General features: G+C 44.3%; 1 protein-coding gene across 1 annotated transcript in view; it reads right to left on the bottom strand.

Moving 5' to 3' along the window:
* Positions 1-16,152: 16,152 nt before the first annotated feature.
* The window catches only part of LOC112267219 (sodium-dependent lysophosphatidylcholine symporter 1-B-like), a 40,291-nt gene continuing 36,758 nt past the window's right edge, over positions 16,153-19,685 (bottom strand). The window contains exons 12-14 of the mRNA XM_042310132.1: positions 19,085-19,228; positions 18,601-18,777; positions 16,153-18,175 (exon numbers count right to left, since the gene is read on the bottom strand). Coding sequence (XP_042166066.1) covers positions 18,121-18,175; positions 18,601-18,777; positions 19,085-19,228 — 376 coding nt within the window. The 3' untranslated portion in view covers positions 16,153-18,120. The remainder of the gene's footprint in view (positions 18,176-18,600; positions 18,778-19,084; positions 19,229-19,685) is intronic.

Below are 19,685 nucleotides of genomic sequence, written 5' to 3'. Positions count from 1 at the left end.
GAGATGAAGGCTATAGTATCACTGGACTGAGGGGAGACGATAGTGTATATAGTGAGCCATATGGAACTCAGTACTACTAGAGATGAAGGCTATAGTATCACTGGACTGAGGAGAGACGATAGTGTATATAGTGAGCTGTATGGAACTCAGTACTACTAGAGATGAAGGCTATAGTATCACTGGACTGAGGGGAGACGATAGTGTATATAGTGAGCTATATGGAACTCAGTACTACTAGAGATGAAGGCTATAGTATCACTGGACTGAGGGGAGACGATAGTGTATATAGTGAGCTATATGGAACTCAGTACTACTAGAGATGAAGGCTATAGTATCACTGGACTGAGGGGAGACGATAGTGTATATAGTGAGCTATATGGGACTCAGTACTACTAGAGACGAAGGCTATAGTATCACTGGACTGAGGAGAGACGATGGTGTACATAGTGAGCTATATGGGACTCGATACTATAGCCTTCAGCTCTAATAGTATCACTGGACTGAGGGGAGACGATAGTGTATATAGTGAGCTATATGGGACTCGATACTATAGCCTTCAGCTCTAATAGTATCACTGGACTGAGGGGAGACGATAGTGTATATAGTGAGCTATATGGGACTCGATACTATAGCCTTCAGCTCTAATAGTATCACTGGACTGAGGAGAGACGATGGTGTACATAGTGAGCTATATGGGACTCGATACTATGGCCTTCAGCTCTAATAGTATCACTGGACTGAGGAGAGACGATGGTGAGCCTTTGGGCAACGTATTTATTTTAAAGAAAACAACTATTTTACACTCTTGTTATCCTCCTTTCACAATGGCTGCAGTAGCCTAGGTTTTTCCCCATAGTGAGAAAACATCTCGGTAGTCATTGGCAAACGTTATCGTTTTTAACATTGAATAAAGGAATCTCTTTTGACTCTGCACCTGGCCGGCCTTATTGTCACGTTTCTTACTTCATACAAAATAAGATTTAAAAAGAAAACGTAGAGTCATGTACTTATTTTATGAAAAGATGATAAATTATTCACGTGTATTAGAAATCACATATTTCTGTGATTGTGTTTTTGCATTTAGGTGACTGTGTGGTAACCATGTGTAGTTGTCTGGTTTAAATGTTACCAATCATCAGCCAGGCAGGATGTAGATCTTACCAAGAGGCCACTCCCTGTATTAAAGCTTTCACTGCCAAAAATGGTGTTCACAACATCAGATTTCAACATAGTGACATTGTGACAGGCCATCTTACTGGAGATAACATCCAGAGGACACTGGGGCAGGAAGACAACCACTGGTTTATGTCATTTACAGATAATAAAGTATCAGTATTGTGACACGAACAACAGAATAATTCCTGGTCCCCCCCAATATGATAAAATAACAGAATAATTCCTGGTCCCCCCATATGATAAAATAACAGAATAATTCCTGGTACCCCCCTTATGATAAAATAACAGAGTAATTCCTGGTACCACCCCCTTATGATAAAATAACAGAATAATTCCTGGTACCACCCCCCCCCCCTTATGATAAAATAACAGAGTAATTCCTGGTACCACCCCCTTATGATAAAATAACAGAATAATTCCTGGTACCACCCCCTCCCCCTTATGATAAAATAACAGAGTAATTCCTGGTACCCCCCCTTATGATAAAATCACAGCTTGATTGACCTGTACGTTATGTATCTTCAACCGTTAACACATCAAATCAAATCAAATCCACTAGCATTCTCATACCACCACGACACAGTTCTACATTCAGGTTGTGTAATGTCACCCCGTAATGAGTAGGTCCTAGGTGACTGATGTGGATGATTTAAGACATGGTAAACAATGGAGACTGTTGAAGGCTAGCTAGTGTACATAACGAGTCTCTAGGTTAAATGGTCACAACCAATGTGGTTCTATATTTTCCTCAAAGAATTTCCCAGAGGGACAATACAACACTGATATCAATAGTAAAATATACACTGTTTAATTAAACACAAATGTATGTGCTAGTTTGATCATAGTAATAAAGGGGAATGGAAAATCTTTAGGAAGTGAATCTGAGCAAATAGATGTATTCAATCCAGTAGTACATAACATGTGCATTTAACATAAAAACATCTCTATATTCAGTACTTTGATCTTCGACAAGGTTTATTTGAGCTATGGTCATACATAACATGTGCATTTAACATAAAAACATCTCTATATTCAGTACTTTGATCTTCGACAAGGTTTATTTGAGCTATGGTCATACATAACATGTGCATTTAACATAAAAACATCTCTATATTCAGTACTTTGATCTTCGACAAGGTTTATTTGAGCTATGGTCATACATAACATGTGCATTTAACATAAAAACATCTCTATGGGCCTCCCAGGTGGCGCAGTGGTCTAAGGCATCGCCGTGCTAGCTGTGCCATCAGAGACTCTGGGTTCGACCCCAGGCTCTGTCGCAGCCGGTCACGACCGGGAAGTCCATGGGGCGACGCACAATTGGCCTAGCGTCGTCCGGGTTAGGGAGGATTTGGACGGTAGGGAAATCCTTGTCTCATCACGTACTAGTGACTCCTGTGGCAGGTCGGGCGCAGTGCACGCTAGCTAACCAGGTCGCCAAGTGCATCGGTGTTTCCTCCGACACATTGTGCGGCTGGCTTCCGGGTTGGATGCGCGTTGTGTTAAGAAGCAGTGCGGCTTGGTTGGGTTGTGTTTCGGAGGACGCATGGCTTTTGACCTTTGTCTCTCCCAAGCCTGTACGGGAGTTGTAGCGATGAGACAATATAGTAGCTTCTAATACCATACCAATACCACGATATTGGGGAGAAAAGGGGGTAAAATAACAAATATTAAAAAAATAATAACACATCTCTATATTCAGTATTTTGATCTTCGACAAGGTTTATTTGAGCTATGGTCAGGGCCATTTTAAATTGCCATAGTAATGACTGACAGGAATCAGCAAATTGTCTGTGGTATCGAAGACAGTGAGGTTAGGGGCAGACAACAACAAATAGTAATTCAGACGTGAACTATATAGCGACAGGCTGTATGAATTGTCTCCAAAAAAGATCCCTCGGTAAACTACCACATAGGCTACCCAAGGACACGCAACTTTTGAAGAAGTGGCTCCATGTCCCGAAGAGGAAGGATGTGCCAGCTTGAACTGCAGACAGCAATTCGCGGAGGAAGACTTCACGATGAAGGGCACCTCCGATGCGGAAACCGGAAGTGTCTAACGTTGGCCTAGTCAACAACAGTCATGACCGGTTAACGTTACTTCAGACTTCAGACATTGCGTTGACTCGCGTCGCCTCCGTTCAGTCGTTTTTGCTCGACTCCGAAGTCAGTGATGAAGCTCTTCAAGGGTTAAGTTGTAGAGGTTACCGACTGACCATCACTGACTCCGAAGTCAGTGATGAAGCTCTTCAAGGGTTAAGTTGTAGAGGTTACCGACTGACCATCGCTGACTTCGGAGTCGAGCAAAAGCGACTGAACGGAGGTGACGCGAGTCAACGCAATGTCTGAAGTCTGAAGTAACGTTAACCGGTCATGACTGTTGTTGTCTAGGCCAGCGTTAGACAATGGATAACTTTGTTGCAATTAAAAAGGTAACTTAACTAGCTAATTGTGTCTGAAGTGTTTTGCGTAACACCCCCAAGCCAATAACATTGGCAAGCAACTCAACTGCAACAGTTTCTCCGTGTAACTAGAGTTAAAGTAACATAATATTGAGTATAATGGTATAATTATGATGATCTGATGAAGTAAGAATAGAAAAATAATAATATATAACTTGCACACCCAAACGTAGACGTACGTAAGTGGTGTAAAAAGTAATTCTGAGAAATGTTCAGAGTGGACCCTTTATGGATCATTTGAGGTATGATAAGGTTAAAGCATTGTACGGGACTTGACTTACCTCTAAGCCGTAAAACTATAATATAACTTACCTCTGTTATTAGGTAACGTTAGTTACTGTGGCGAGCTTCCACCTCAAATAGTCAAGTACTGGAATACAATTAGTTGACAGATTTGTTTTTGTATTGTTTTGTTAGCTCCACCTCATTTAGCTAGACTGTGTGTGTGTGTGTGTGTGTGTGTGTGTGTGTGTGTGTGTGTGTGTGTGTGTGTGTGTGTGTGTGTGTGTGTGTGTGTGTGTGTGTGTGTGTGTGTGTGTGTGTGTGCGTGGACAACGCATACAAGGCGGGTAGCTTGTTTTAAAGCCAACTGATAGATTTGGGTTCAGTTGTCTTAACAAAACAAAATCTTCATCCGTGAAAATGTTTTCATCCTGGAGGAGACTGTTCAGGAGGCAGAGGAGATACATGCAAATCCATGTTATTTCTAAGGTGATTGTTAGTTTAAAGTATATGCAGTGATTCTTGAATATAACTATAGCCTAACAGATACCGCAATTGTTTTCTACCAACAGGAAAGAACCGTTAGTACAGCATGCCAAACTGACCCCCTGGGTGCCAGAGTGTTCCTGTGCTGCGTGGAGAAGAGGTCCACTGGAACCCTCAATAAAGAGGTCCACCAGGACCCTCACTAAAGAGGTTTACCGGGACCCTCACTAAAGAGGTCCACCGGGACCCTCATTAAAGAGGTTCACCGGGACCCTCAATAAAGAAGATTACCGGGACCATCACTAAAGAGGTCCACCGGGACCATCACTAAAGAGGTCCACCGGGACCCTCACTAAAGCGGTCAACCGGGACCATCACTAAAGAGGTCCACCGGGACCCTCATTAAAGAGGTTCACTGGGACCCTCAATAAAGAAGATTACCGGGACCATCACTAAAGAGTTCCACCGGGACCCTCACTAAAGAGTTCCACCGGAACCCTCACTAAAGAAGATTACCGGGACCATCACTAAAGAGGTCAACTGGTCCCATCACTAAAGAGGTCCACCGGGACCATCACTAAAGAGGTCCACCGGGACCCTCACTAAAGAGGTCCACCGGGACCCTCACTAAAGAGGTCCACCGGGACCCTCACTAAAGAGGTCCACCGGGACCATCACTGAAGAGGTCCACCGGCACCCTCATTAAAGAGGTTCACCGGGACCCTCAATAAAGAAGATTACCGGGACCATCACTAAAGAGGTCCACCGGGACCCTCACTAAAGAGTTCCACCGGGACCCTCACTAAAGAAGATTACCGGGACCATCACTAAAGAGGTCCACCGGGACCATCACTAAAGAGGTCCACCGGGACCATCACTAAAGCGGTCAACCGGGACCATCACTAAAGAGGTCCACCGGGACCCTCATTAAAGAGGTTCACCGGGACCCTCAATAAAGAAGATTACCGGGACCATCACTAAAGAGGTCCACTGGGACCCTCACTAAAGAGTTCCACCGGAACCCTCACTAAAGAAGATTACCGGGACCATCACTAAAGAGGTCAACTGGTCCCATCACTAAAGAGGTCCACTGGGACCATCACTAAAGAGGTCAACTGGTCCCATCACTAAAGAGGTCCACTGGGACCCTCATTAAAGAGGTTCACCGGGACCCTCACTAAAGAGTTCCACCGGGACCCTCAGTAAAGAAGATTACCGGGACCATCAGGACTACACCACAGATGGATTACCAGGACTACACCACAGATGGAGCTGACGGAGAGAGAGATCAGTGAAGACCAGGACTACACCACAGATGGAGCTGATGGAGAGAGATCAGTGGACCAGAACTACACCACAGATGGAGCTGACGGAGAGAGAGATCAGTGAAGACCAGAACTATACCAGAGATGGAGCTGACGGAGAGAGAGATCAGTGAAGACCAGAACTACACCACAGATGGAGCTGACGGAGAGAGAGATCAGTGAAGACCAGAACTACACCACAGATGGAGCTGACGGAGAGAGAGATCAGTGAAGACCAGAACTATACCAGAGATGGAGCTGACGGAGAGAGAGATCAGTGAAGACCAGGACTACACCACAGATGGAGCTGACGGAGAGAGAGATCAGTGAAGACCAGGACTCGCTGTATGAACCTGAGAGCTCAGAATCACAATCATCGCAGTGCGAGCCAAGATATACTATCGATCACTTTGGGGGAGCGGGGTGGTGTTCCCGAAAAATGGAGAAGGAGCAGGTCATTCAACCGAGAGTTCAAAAGATATACCCCGTCCATAAATGGAATCGGAGCGGAATTGTTTATTTTTTTTACCCTGTTTCAATGGATGTGCTACCTTGTCCCGGTTCTGCTGTTTCGACTCTCTCTCTCAACCTATTGATGCTCAGCTATGAAAAGCCAACTGACATTTGCTCCTGAGGTGTTGAACTGTTGCACCCTCTATAACCACTGTGGTGTTGAACTGTTGCACCCTCTATAACCACTGTGGTGTTGAACTGTTGCACCCTCTATAACCACTGTGGTGTTGAACTGTTGCACCCTCTATAACCACTGTGGTGTTGAACTGTTGCACCCTCTATAACCACTGTGGTGTTGAACTGTTGCACCCTCTATAACCACTGTGGTGTTGAACTGTTGCACCCTCTATAACCACTGTGGTGTTGAACTGTTGCACCCTCTATAACCACTGTGGTGTTGAACTGTTGCACCCTCTATAACCACTGTGGTGTTGAACTGTTGCACCCTCTATAACCACTGTGGTGTTGAACTGTTGCACCCTCTATAACCACTGTGGTGTTGAACTGTTGCACCCTCTATAACCACTGTGGTGTTGAACTGTTGCACCCTCTATAACCACTGTGGTGTTGAACTGTTGCACCCTCTATAACCACTGTGGTGTTGAACTGTTGCACCCTCTATAACCACTGTGGTGTTGAACTGTTGCACCCTCTATAACCACTGTGGTGTTGAACTGTTGCACCCTCTATAACCACTGTGGTGTTGAACTGTTGCACCCTCTATAACCACTGTGGTGTTGAACTGTTGCACCCTCTATAACCACTGTGGTGTTGAACTGTTGCACCCTCTATAACCACTGTGGTGTTGAACTGTTGCACCCTCTATAACCACTGTGGTGTTGAACTGTTGCACCCTCTATAACCACTGTGGTTAATATTTTGATGTAAAAAAAAAAGGGCTTTTTGTAAAAACAAACATTTGATCGATTACTATGCTGGATGCTGTGTATTCACTAACTGTCTGAGTGATGGGACATTTTATATAGTATCTGTAACATATTTAGGTGTGTATTTAATCTGCATCTTAACTTCTTAAAGTGGCAATCAGCAGTAGAAACAATAACAAGGTGTCTCCCTGCTCCTCTTTGGGTAAAAAGCTGAGGGATGGGGCTGGAGAAACGTAACCACTCTCAAAGCTGTAGATGCAAGGACTGACCATCCATGGCATAAAAATTGTAATCCTGTTTCTGTGATTGGTTTCCACTACCATGTAGCCAGTTCGCTTTGGATAAAGACATCTGCTAAATGGCAAATATTATTAAAGTCTCCTTTGACTGGCCAGTGTAGTTACCATTCATTTCCAATAGATGGCAGCCAAAGCTAGTTGAAGTCACGACCCCTAGCAACAGGGACACAGGATGAGTGCTCGTTGAAAGTAGTTGTATCTGGTTATGCTTGAACCTGTTGTTATAGTGGACAAGCTAACTAATACTATTTTTACATAAGGCGTGGGCGTTGGGTCTATGTCTTGAAAAAAAATTACCATGTTGTCATGTTGCTACTATGCTGTGTTGTCATGTTGCTACTATGCTGTGTTGTCATGTTGCTACTATGCTGTGTTGTCATGTTGCTACTATGCTGTGTTGTCATGTTGCTACTATGCTGTGTTGTCATGTGTTGTTGCCATGCTACGTTGTCGTCTTTATGTAGTGTTGTTGTTGTTTTCTCTTGTCGTGATGTGTTTTCTGTCATATATATATATTAATCCCAGCTCCCATAGGAGGCCTTTTGGTCGGCCATCATTGTAAATAAGATTTTGTTCTTAACTGACTTGCCTAGTTAAAGGTAAAATAAAATAAATTAACTTTGCCATTGCTTCTGAGTATGTGCGCTTTATGGAAGAAACGACACACGCAGACCCTCTAACTGAGGTGTGTCAGACGGCATATCTGTGTTAGTTACCGCTACGAGAACAAACTTTTTGATCTGGGGCAACGATCGGCTCAAACATGAACGGCTTCAGCAGGTTTATTGGCTCCCTAACTAACATTATTTCACTCTCATCTAATTCTCAGACTCGGGAGCTACTCGGTAACTTCAGCCATTTTGTAAAATTCCAAACGGTTCTCTACTGCCAGTGATGTCACAATGCCAATATGCTGATTTACAGTTAGCTGGCGTTCTAAATCATAGTGTTCCCATTCCCCTTTAATTAATGACAGAATGCGAGTGATGTTGCCATGGTGATGTGTGTGTGTGGAGGTGGGGGGGGGGGGATGTAGCTGAGCAAGGAGAGAACATGTCAGTGTATTGAGAGAGAGAGAGAGAGAGAGAGAGAGAGAGAAAGGAGACAGAAAGACAGAGAGAGAGAGAGAGAGAGAGAGAAAGGAGACAGAGAGAGATTAAGGAGACAGAAAGACAGACAGAGAGAGAGAGAAAGAGAGAGTGAGAGAGAGAGAGAGAGAGAGATAGAGAGAGAGAGTGGTGTTTCCCTGTCTTAGCTGATGTTGCCGCCCTTCCGTGTTTTAAAGGTGATGTGTCCCAGTTTGGTCATCAGGCTTTTGTCCTGCCACTGGGCTACACACCATCCTGATACCTTCAGGTCCACCTGGAGAGAGACACAGACAGAAACCCTCAGTATACTGGGTTACACACCATCCTGATACCTTCAGGTCCACCTGGAGAGAAACACAGACAGAAACCCTCAGTATACTGGGTTACACACCATCCTGATACCTTCAGGTCCACCTGGAGAGAGACACAGACAGAAACCCTCAGTATACTGGGTTACACACCATCCTGACACCTTCAGGTCCACCTGGAGAGAGACACAGACAGAAACCCTCAGTATACTGGGTTACACACCATCCTGATACCTTCAGGTCCACCTGGAGAGAGACACAGACAGAAACCCTCAGTATACTGGGTTACACACCATCCTGACACCTTCAGGTCCACCTGGAGAGACACACAGACAGAAACCCTCAGTATACTGGGTTACACACCATCCTGATACCTTCAGGTCCACCTGGAGAGAGACACAGACAGAAACCCTCAGTATACTGGGACACCATCCTGACACCTTCAGGTCCACCTGGAGAGAGACACAGACAGAAACCCTCAGTATACTGGGTTACACACCATCCTGACACCTTCAGGTCCACCTGGAGAGACACACAGACAGAAACCCTCAGTATACTGGGTTACACACCACCCTGATACCTTCAGGTCCACCTGGAGAGAGACAGACAAACAGACAATGCACTGTGACATTGACATTCACTAAGAAGTAGCAAAGTATCTTGGCTATTGATCTGTGCCTTAAAATCTATGGTGTGACTTACTACCATATACGGGCATATGAATGTATAAGGAAAGGCCTAGCTGATGGCCTCATTTCAAGATGGCTGCTACCTACATTCTGGTTAGCGTTGTAAAGCATCAATGGAATAAATGGAATACGTTGATGCACACCGAAAGCCGGGACTCCACAGATCATGAGGATACCTTATTTGTCTGCCTGTGACCTACCGTTATTGATCATCAGCCCCGAGAGTCAAAAAGTTTATTTTACACAACGTTTTCAGCAAACATCTTACAAGGTAAGTTTATATTTGGTCTGTGTTTGAGCTGTAGTTACATGGGGGGGGGGTATCAATTTGTAGGGACAAATCTAGCCTATTGCCAATGGTATCTGAAGAAGTATGACCTCATGGCAACATTGAATGTCCACAGAGTGACTATCTTTGCACATAAAACATATGACATTGCCTGCTTACGTGCTTGTAGGCATCCATGACACATGGGATTGGCTACTATGGCACCTCTTGTAGCCAATGAGATAAGCTGTCCAGGGATATGCAGAAAGCAAGAACCTTTTTATGTGTCATGTGAACTATTGCTACCTGGCTCAGAGACAAGACGCACTGAAGCACGTTACATTATATTGTAAACAGACTAATGTTTTAATATCGTCGCTATAGAATAAAAGATGGCTTCTCAAGGCGTAAAAACTAAATATCAAACAGGAAGCTAAAACAGAAGGCAGCTATGAATAAGTATACCGAATAAAATACGGGTCGGACTCGGATCAGGGGAGCGATTTTGGACAACGAGGATTTCGACACGGCTGACTAAGATTTATTTCTAGAAGGATTGGATCCACTTTCAGATCTGTAAGTAAATTATTTTCATGACATTATAAAGTTAATTTTATATATATATATATATATTTTTGTGTTCTCTTTTTTGTTATCTGGTCAGAGAGGTCTGCTTCACAGACTAACACAACATGTACAAGCTACAGTGAAAGTGAAATCTAATTATCTAGACCTGGGATGTAAAACAAACTCAAACGCCATTTGTTTTTTTCTATTCTTGCACACCTCTTTTAGTGAAGGACACTAAAAACTTTTAGAAACTTGTGGAACCAAGTTTGTGTTTGATATATTTTTTTCATGTAAACCAAAACAAGAAATGTCCCTTTTTCAGGACCCTGCCTTTCAAAGATAATTCGTAAAAATATAAATAACTTCACAGACCTTCATTGTGAAGGGTTTAAACTGTTTCCCATGTTTGTTCAATGAATCATAAACAATGAATGAACATGCACCTGTGGAACGGTCGAGAAGACACTATCAGCTTACAGACGGTAGGCAATTAAGGTCACAGTTATGAAAACTTAGTAGAAAGGCCTCTTTAGTGTCCTGACTCTGAAAAACACCAAAAGAAAGATATCCAGGGTCCTTGCTCATCTGTGTGAACGTGCCTTAGGCATGCTGCAAGGAGGCATGAGGACTGCAGATGTGGCCAGGGCAATAAATTGCAATGTCCGTACTGTGAGACGCCTAAGACAGCGCAACAGGGAGACAGGACGGACAGATGATAGTCCTCGCAGTGGCAGACCACGTGCAACAACACCTGCACAGGATCGGTACATCCGAACGCACATTTTTGTTTTAAAGGTATCTGTGACCAACCAATGCATATCTGTATTCCCAGTCAAGTGAAATCCAAAGAATATGGCCTAATGAATATATTTAAATTGACTGATTTCCTTATTTGAAGTGTAACTCATTAAAATCTTTGAAACTGTTGCATGTTGCGTTTTATAATTTTGTTCAGTATATTTAGGGGCGGTAGGTAGCCTAGTGGTTAGAGGTAGGTAGCCTAGTGGTTAGAGGCAGGTAGCCTAGTGGTTAGAAGAAGGGAGGCAGGTAGCCTAGTGGTTAGAGGTAGGTAGCCTAGTGGCCAGTTAACCCGCTGTTCCCCTGAACAAGGCAGTTAACCCGCTGTTCCCCTGAACAAGGCAGTTAACCCGCTGTTCCCCTGAACAAGGCAGTTAACCCGCTGTTCCCCTGAACAAGGCAGTTAACCCGCTGTTCCCCGGGTCTCCGAAGACCTGGATGTTGATCAAGGCAGCTCCCCTCACCTCTCTGATTCAGAGGAGTTGGGTTAAATGCAGAAGACACATTTCAGTTCAATACATTCAATTGGACAACTGACTAGGTAGCATGTTAAACATCAAGGTAGGCTAGCTTGTATGTGAAAGTTATAGAGCAGCACAGAATGAGTCACTCCCTAGCTAAAGCTGGCTTTAAATGATACGCTGAGGAACCTCCAACTCTCTTACAGTGCCTTGCGAAAGTATTCGGCCCCCTTGAACTTTGCGACCTTTTGCCACATTTCAGGCTTCAAACAAAGATATAAAACTGTATTTTTTTGTGAAGAATCAACAACAAGTGGGACACAATCATGAAGTGGAACGACATTTATTGGATATTTCAAACTTTTTTAACAAATCAAAAACTGAAAAATTGGGCGTGCGGTTGAAGAGGCGCTGCTGCACCTTCCTCACGATGCTGTCTGTGTGAGTGGACCAATTCAGTTTGTCTGTGATGTGTATGCCGAGGAACTTAAAACTTGCTACCCTCTCCACTACTGTTCCATCGATGTGGATGGGGGTGTTCCCTCTGCTGTTTCCTGAAGTCCACAATCATCTCCTTAGTTTTGTTGACGTTGAGTGTGAGGTTATTTTCCTGACACCACACTCCGAGGGCCCTCACCTCCTCCTGTAGGCCGTCTCGTCGTTGTTGGTAATCAAGCCTACCACTGTTGTGTCGTCCGCAAACTTGATGATTGAGTTGGAGGCGTGCATGGCCACGCAGTCGTGGGTGAACAGGGAGTACAGGAGAGGGCTCAGAATGCACCCTTGTGGGGCCCCAGTGTTGAGGATCAGCGGGGAGGAGATGTTGTTGCCTACCCTCACCACCTGGGGGCGGCCCGTCAGGAAGTCCAGTACCCAGTTGCACAGGGCGGGGTCGAGACCCAGGGTCTCGAGCTTGATGACGAGCTTGGAGGGTACTATGGTGTTGAATGCCGAGCTGTAGTCGATGAACAGCATTCTCACATAGGTATTCCTCTTGTCCAGATGGGTTAGGGCAGTGTGCAGTGTGGTTGAGATTGCATCGTCTGTGGACCTATTTGGGCGGTAAGCAAATTGGAGTGGGTCAAGGGTGTCAGGTAGGGTGGAGGTGATATGGTCCTTGACTAGTCTCTCAAAGCACTTCATGATGACGGATGTGAGTGCTACGGGGCGGTAGTCGTTTAGCTCAGTTACCTTAGCTTTCTTGGGAACAGGAACAATGGTGGCCCTCTTGAAGCATGTGGGAACAGCAGACTGGTATAGGGATTGATTGAATATGTCCGTAAACACACCGGCCAGCTGGTCTGCGCATGCTCTGAGGGCGCGGCTGGGGATGCCGTCTGGGCCTGCAGCCTTGCGAGGGTTAACACGTTTAAATGTCTTACTCACTTCGGCTGCAGTGAAGGAGAGACCGCATGTTTCCGTTGCAGGCCGTGTCAGTGGCACTGTATTGTCCTCAAAGCGGGCAAAAAGTTATTTAGTCTGCCTGGGAGCAAGACATCCTGGTCCGTGACTGGGCTGGGTTTCTTCCTGTAGTCCGTGATTGACTGTAGACCCTGCCACATACCTCTTGTGTCTGAGCCGTTGAATTGAGATTCTACTTTGTCTCTGTACTGGCGCTTAGCTTGTTTGATAGCCTTGCGGAGGGAATAGCTGCACTGTTTGTATTCAGCCATGTTACCAGACACCTTGCCCTGATTAAAAGCAGTGGTTCGTGCCTTCAGTTTCACACAAATGCTGCCATCAATCCACGGTTTCTGGTTAGGGAATGTTTTAATCGTTGCTATGGGAACGACATCTTCAACGCATGTTCTAATGAACTCGCACACCGAATCAGCGTATTCGTCAATGTTGTTGTCTGACGCAATACGAAACATCTCCCAGTCCACGTGATGGAAGCAGTCTTGGAGTGTGGAGTCAGCTTGGTCGGACCAGCGTTGGACAGACCTCAGCGTGGGAGCTTCTTGTTTTAGTTTCTGTCTGTAGGCAGGGATCAACAAAATGGAGTCGTGGTCAGCTTTTCCGAAAGGGGGGCGGGGCCAAATACACCCAAATACCTCTCTGCAGCTGCCACCACAACCTCAATTTTCTGCAACTTATGTACCACCCCTGCTGTACAGTTGATAACCATTAATATAAACAAACATCTTACTGAAATATATAACTTGTTGGTTTATCCCTCTGTACTGGTATATCTCTACTACTCCTCCCCTTAACCCATCATCCTCTACTTTCTTCACTGCCTCAGCATATGACAACTTCTGCACTACTCTAACCCTGGAAACCTCAACCTGCCTCTCTAGCATGGGACATTTCTGATTCCCAGGCTCCATGGGCACCCCTACAATTAATACATACAACTACTTTCCCCAATGCTACACATTCCTTTGTCTCATGCTCTTCTGCACACTGCTGCCACATAGGAACCTCCCTCCTACACACTGCTGCCACATAGGAACCTCCCTCCTACACACTGCTGCCACATAGGAACCTCCCTCCTACACACTGCTGCCACATAGGAACCTCCCTCCTACACACTGCTGCCACATAGGAACCTCCCTCCTACACACTGCTGCCACATAGGAACCTCCCTCCTACACACTGCTGCCACATAGGAACCTCCCTCCTACACACTGCTGCCACATAGGAACCTCCCTCCTACACACTGCTGCCACATAGCCATAAACTGTAACATAATGTAGTCGACACAAAAGTTGGTACAGGATAACGTTATATGTGCTAACATCACTTTGTCGGGCAAAAGGCTCAACATCAAAACTCAAACAGACAATGACTCTTCCGTTTCACCACTCACGCCACCCAGTCTGCGTCGCACCAAACGACGAGCGTCACAAACAGCGGGGATCTTCCCTTCCAGTTGACTGGCAGCTTCCACATGAACCTCTACCCCAGTAATCACTCCTTTCAATGGAGCCCTTTTCTTTTCTTTCGTTTAACATGGAGCGGCTGCTCCCTCCTAACCAGCTGAAACACAAACAATTATCACAAGACCACTTCTGGTTAACCTCACCGATTCCACAGCAACAGACTGTTTTCACCCACCCTAAAACCACAAATGGATCAGCCAAAAGGCAAGGGCCCACTTTTTTCCCCAAAACGTCAATCCTACTCTCACAGACTCATCTTTATCCTGACCCTCTGTGCAAGAATCGGGCTGTGAGAACTTAACCAGTGGTGGAAAAAAATACCCAATTTTCATACTTGAGTAAAAGTAAAGATACCTTCATAGAAAAGGACTCAAGTATACGTGAAAGTCACCCAGTAAAATACTACTTGAGTAAAGTATAAAAAATATTTGGTTTTAAATATACTTAAGTATCAAAAGTTAAAGTATAAATCATTTCACATGTCTTATATTAAGAAAACCAGATGACACCATAAAAATATATATTTACAGATAGCCAGGGGCACACTCCAATACTAAGACATAATTTACAAACAAAGCATTTGTGTTTAGTGAGTCCGCCAGATCACAGGCAGTAGAGATGGCCAGGGGATGTTCTCTGTTTGTGAGTCCTCCAGATCAGAGGCAGTAGGGATGACCAGGGATGTTCTCCGTTTAGTGAGTCTGCCAGATCAGAGGCAGTAGGGGTAAGACCATTTTCCTGTCCTGTTAAGCAATTAAAATCTAATTACAGAGACCCCCCCTCCCAAAAGTACTTTTACTTAAGTACTTTACACAACTAAACTTCACATCTCCGATACTTCGCCCCCATTCACTTCCATTTCCCCTCCTGTCTTCAACTCACTGTAAGGGTTTTCCTGTGGTGAAGGAGAGGAGGAGAGGAGGACCAAAATGCAGCGTGGTGGTTATTCATGTTATTTAATAAAGGAACTATACATGAAATAACTAACAAAACAATAAATGTGCAAAAACCTAAACAGTCCTATCTGGTGCAAACACAGAGACAGGAACAATCACCCACAAAACCCAACACAAAACAGGCTACCTAAATATGGTTCCCAATCAGAGACAATGACTAACACCTGCCTCTGATTGAGAACCATATCAGGCCAAACATAGAAATAGACAAACCAGACACACAACATAGAATGCCCACCCAGCTCACGTCCTGACCAACACTAAAACAAGGAAAACACATACGAACGATGGTCAGAACGTGACACTCACTCTGCTTACACTTTCTACCAGTCTTCTTTAATTAACAAACCATCTCCCTTTTTTCTGCAATTTTTAACCGACTCGAGCTCACCCTCTTCCTCCCTCTCTCTCTCTCAGACCTCCTCTGCCTCTCTTTGTCCCCTCCATTACAGTCCTTTTGACTGTCCAGGTGGAAGAAGGGAAATGCCCCACGTGACTATTTTAGAGATGTACTGTTAAACTGCAACTCACACTGTGTCCATTTGGGACCCTTCAAAATAAAAGTGTTCCAAGTTTGGGATTTGAGACCGGTAGATTTCTCCCACTGCACCAGATCTACAGAAAGGGGTTGAATATGAAACCAGGTATTACAATGTATAGTATGACAGTGCTGCTCAACTCAACTGTGGATGGAGCACCTCATGTAGCCAGTGGTAAACCTACATGTAGATTTCAGAACCGTATGGTAGTCTGTGTATGCCCGTTTATCGAGCACAATACTGTCTGAATTAGTATTTATTAAATGTAACAACTCTTTAAATAAGTACATTGATGAATACCAGTTCACAACAGTTTCTGTCAACAAAGATATTTCAAACTTTGGGCATCTGGTGACTGAAGCCGTCACCTTTCTCCCTCTTCCGGCTCTCAAGATGTCCGCCAACTCTGGGTCCAGGGGAGTATTCAGTTACAGATCCAGGCAGATCCCTCCGTTTCATTCCGTTCGCTTCCATATTCAGAAAACATTTTTTTTTGCAACAGTAATGAATACACCCCCAAGTGCATTAGACCATTCCTCTGTCTAATGCCCTTGACCAGAGCTTGACCACGAGAGACATCCAACAGGACTTCCCTTTCATAACGGTTGAAGGCACAGCTCAACGTGTATTCACTGTGTGTTTGTGTAACATAATGTAGGATTATCTTGTCCACAGTTATAAATGTCTTTGTTTCTTCCTCCCCCCTCCTGTAGGTCAATTTAGATACGTGACATGGTAGACACTTTCAATACATTAAACTCAAGACTTCACTCCATTTTCCAATACTTTGACTTTTGTATTCTTCCATTTTCTTTAAAAAGACATGTCCATTGCTTCGTAAAGAGACAAGGTTGAGAATTCAATGTTTTTTTTTTTTTTAAATAAAATGGATTTTAAAAATGACAAGGTTTTGAGCTCAATACAGAAAGTGAGAACATTTTAGTAGACATTCAGAACGCAACAGCAACCTGAAAGGACTTCTCTTAAATCAGACAAATACATTTTTACTCATATACTTTAATCTTTCTAGATTAGTACTAGCTGTCGTTATGGGTTTGCCCAACACTAAGTTAATGACTAGCTGTGTAAAATAGTTTGGTTAACAATTATTGTGCTATAGTGGTTCTGGTTTAATGGTGAGACTAAGAACTAGTGTTTTTTTAGTGTTTTTGAAACATCGTTTACCTCCAGGTGTTGCAGTTGGGACCAAATCTCTTCTCGGCCTTACTGGGGTGTATTCATTGGTGCACACCGTAGCTAAATGTTTTGCAACAAAAGGAGTTACTATTGGACAAATTCAGGTAGGTCCCTCCCCTTGGCATCCTAGTGAATACACCCCTGTTGAATGAGCCAATGAAACGTGAGGAAGGAAACATTGTAAAACACAAAAAGGAATCCGTGACAAGAGAACTCCATTGTAGTGTCAAATAGTAGACAAGGTCTTAAACCTTAAAAAAAAAAAAACGACCAATCACATTGTGAATCTTTGCTAGATAGGGTTCTGACTTGTTTTGTACAAACTAAAGTCTGTAGAAACACATGTTGTAGAAATGTTCTATATCTCGCTCTACCAAAATAATTACGTCTGGCTTTTTTTGTATTTTTTTTTTTAACCTTTTTAAACCGAAATGTAAACCGAATAGGGGAAAAAAAAGCAAACCATAGGGCCATTTTATTGACGGTCATCTTCACCATAGAAAGATGGTCGTTCAAGTTTCACACTTGGGGGGAGTAGTAGATTGTTCTAAAAAGACTTGGGCTTTTGAAACTAGTACCCACGCTAGATTAAGTTAAGACAGAAATATTCAACATTGGCAAAATACACACGCATAAAAAATTAAAAAAATGGTACACATCACATTAAGGTTTCGTGCAACATTCATGGACAACAACTAAAGGCTGTGTTTTACAGTAGTCTATTGAGTCTCCATAGAGTGCACTTTGAAATCGGTTGCCTTTTGAGACTGTACCCAAAACAATTTCTGAGTTTGTCACAGCTTAAGTGGGCTGGGAATTGAACCAGGAAGGTCACTCCTTTTTAGGATTCCTTGCCATGGCACATCGTCATGACGACATGTGCTCTGAGACACGTGAGCAGCAGTGTGATTGGATGGTAGCAGTATCTCCGTCGTGATAGGTCCAGCCCTCGTTAGCCCCACCCCGGTGCAAGCAACCGTGTCACTCCAGTGGTCCATGAGTGTTCTAGAATCTACAACATGTTGGTCAGTTCTGTGGAGTCTGTTTCTGAGTCGACTTCATTTTCCCTGTGAGAACAGAACAGAGACCAGGTGTTAGACATGGCACATACAAGCAGTCCATAATATATCTGAACAGTTCACAACAAAATGTACTTTGGGTAGCCTGGGTACGAGGCATGTGGCATCGTTTCCAGATCATACATCTATCCAATCCTTTCAGATATACAGGAAATGCTTGGGGTAATATACAGGAAATGCTTGGGGTAATATACAGGAAATGCTTGGGGTAATATACAGGAAATGCTTGGGGTAATATACAGGAAATGCTTGGGGTAATATACAGGAAATGCTTGGGGTAATATACAGGAAATGCTTGGGGTAATATACAGGAAATGCTTGGGGTAATATACAGGAAATGCTTGGGGTAATATACAGGAAATGCTTGGGGTACGAGTCCCCCCGAGTTCCCAAGCCAGACACGCCAGTCTTACCGTTGCTCCTGAAGAAGCTTCCTGTTGCACTGCCTCCTCTCTTCGTCGATTGGATAAGAGCGGAATAAGACCAGGCCAATCAGAATGAGTCCTATGGGCGCCGCGGAGACCAGAACCTTCAGGGTTATATCCACGTTCTCTGGCTGGGTGCAACCTCGAGTCATATACCCTGCAAAACTACACACACACACACACACACACACACACACACACACACATTAGAGGTTGATAGTACAAATTAATGTAACCTCATGACTGATCAACACACTAACAAAGAGGTTAATGTGACACATACACACTACTAATTTAGATGTGAGAGCCAGGGGAATCATATGGAGTGGATGAGAGAGCCAGAAGAATCATATGGAGACTGTAGGGTTTGGTTTATCCTCACACCAACAACATTTACCTATGTACAGTACAACAGGGGCCAGTGTGTTTTCCTTCCAGTGTGTGTGTGTGTGTGTGTGTGTGGTAAACTTACTCCAAGCTGAGAGTAGAGATCCCCAGGGAGATTCCAGAGGCAAACTTGGTGAAGAAGACATAGAAGGAATAAAAGATGGCTTCGTGACCCCGAGAGTCTGGGTTCTGGACCTGGAAGTCATCTACCACGTCTGGCAGCATGGACCTAGAGAGAGAGAGAGAGTCAGTAACATCTACCACATCTGGCAACATGGACCTAGAGACAGAGTCAGTAACATCCACCACATCTGGCAACATGGACCTAGAGTCAGAGAGACAGAGAGTCAGTAACATCCACCACATCTGGCAACATGGACCTAGAGACAGAGAGTCAGTATCATCCTCCACGTCTGGCAGCATGGACCTAGAGAGACAGTAACATCATCTGGCAACATGGAACATCCACCACATCTGGCAACATGGACCTAGAGACAGAGAGACAGAGAGTCAGTAACATCCACCACATCTGGCAACATGGACCTAGAGACAGAGTCAGTAACATCCACCACATCTGGCAACATGGACCTAGAGTCAGAGAGACAGAGAGTCAGTAACATCCACCACATCTGGCAACATGGACCTAGAGACAGAGAGTCAGTATCATCCTCCACGTCTGGCAGCAT

The sequence above is a fragment of the Oncorhynchus tshawytscha genome, linkage group LG31, assembly GCF_018296145.1.
Source record: "Oncorhynchus tshawytscha isolate Ot180627B linkage group LG31, Otsh_v2.0, whole genome shotgun sequence".
Lineage (NCBI taxonomy): Eukaryota > Metazoa > Chordata > Actinopteri > Salmoniformes > Salmonidae > Oncorhynchus > Oncorhynchus tshawytscha.
This window is presented reverse-complemented; position numbering and strand designations above follow the sequence as displayed.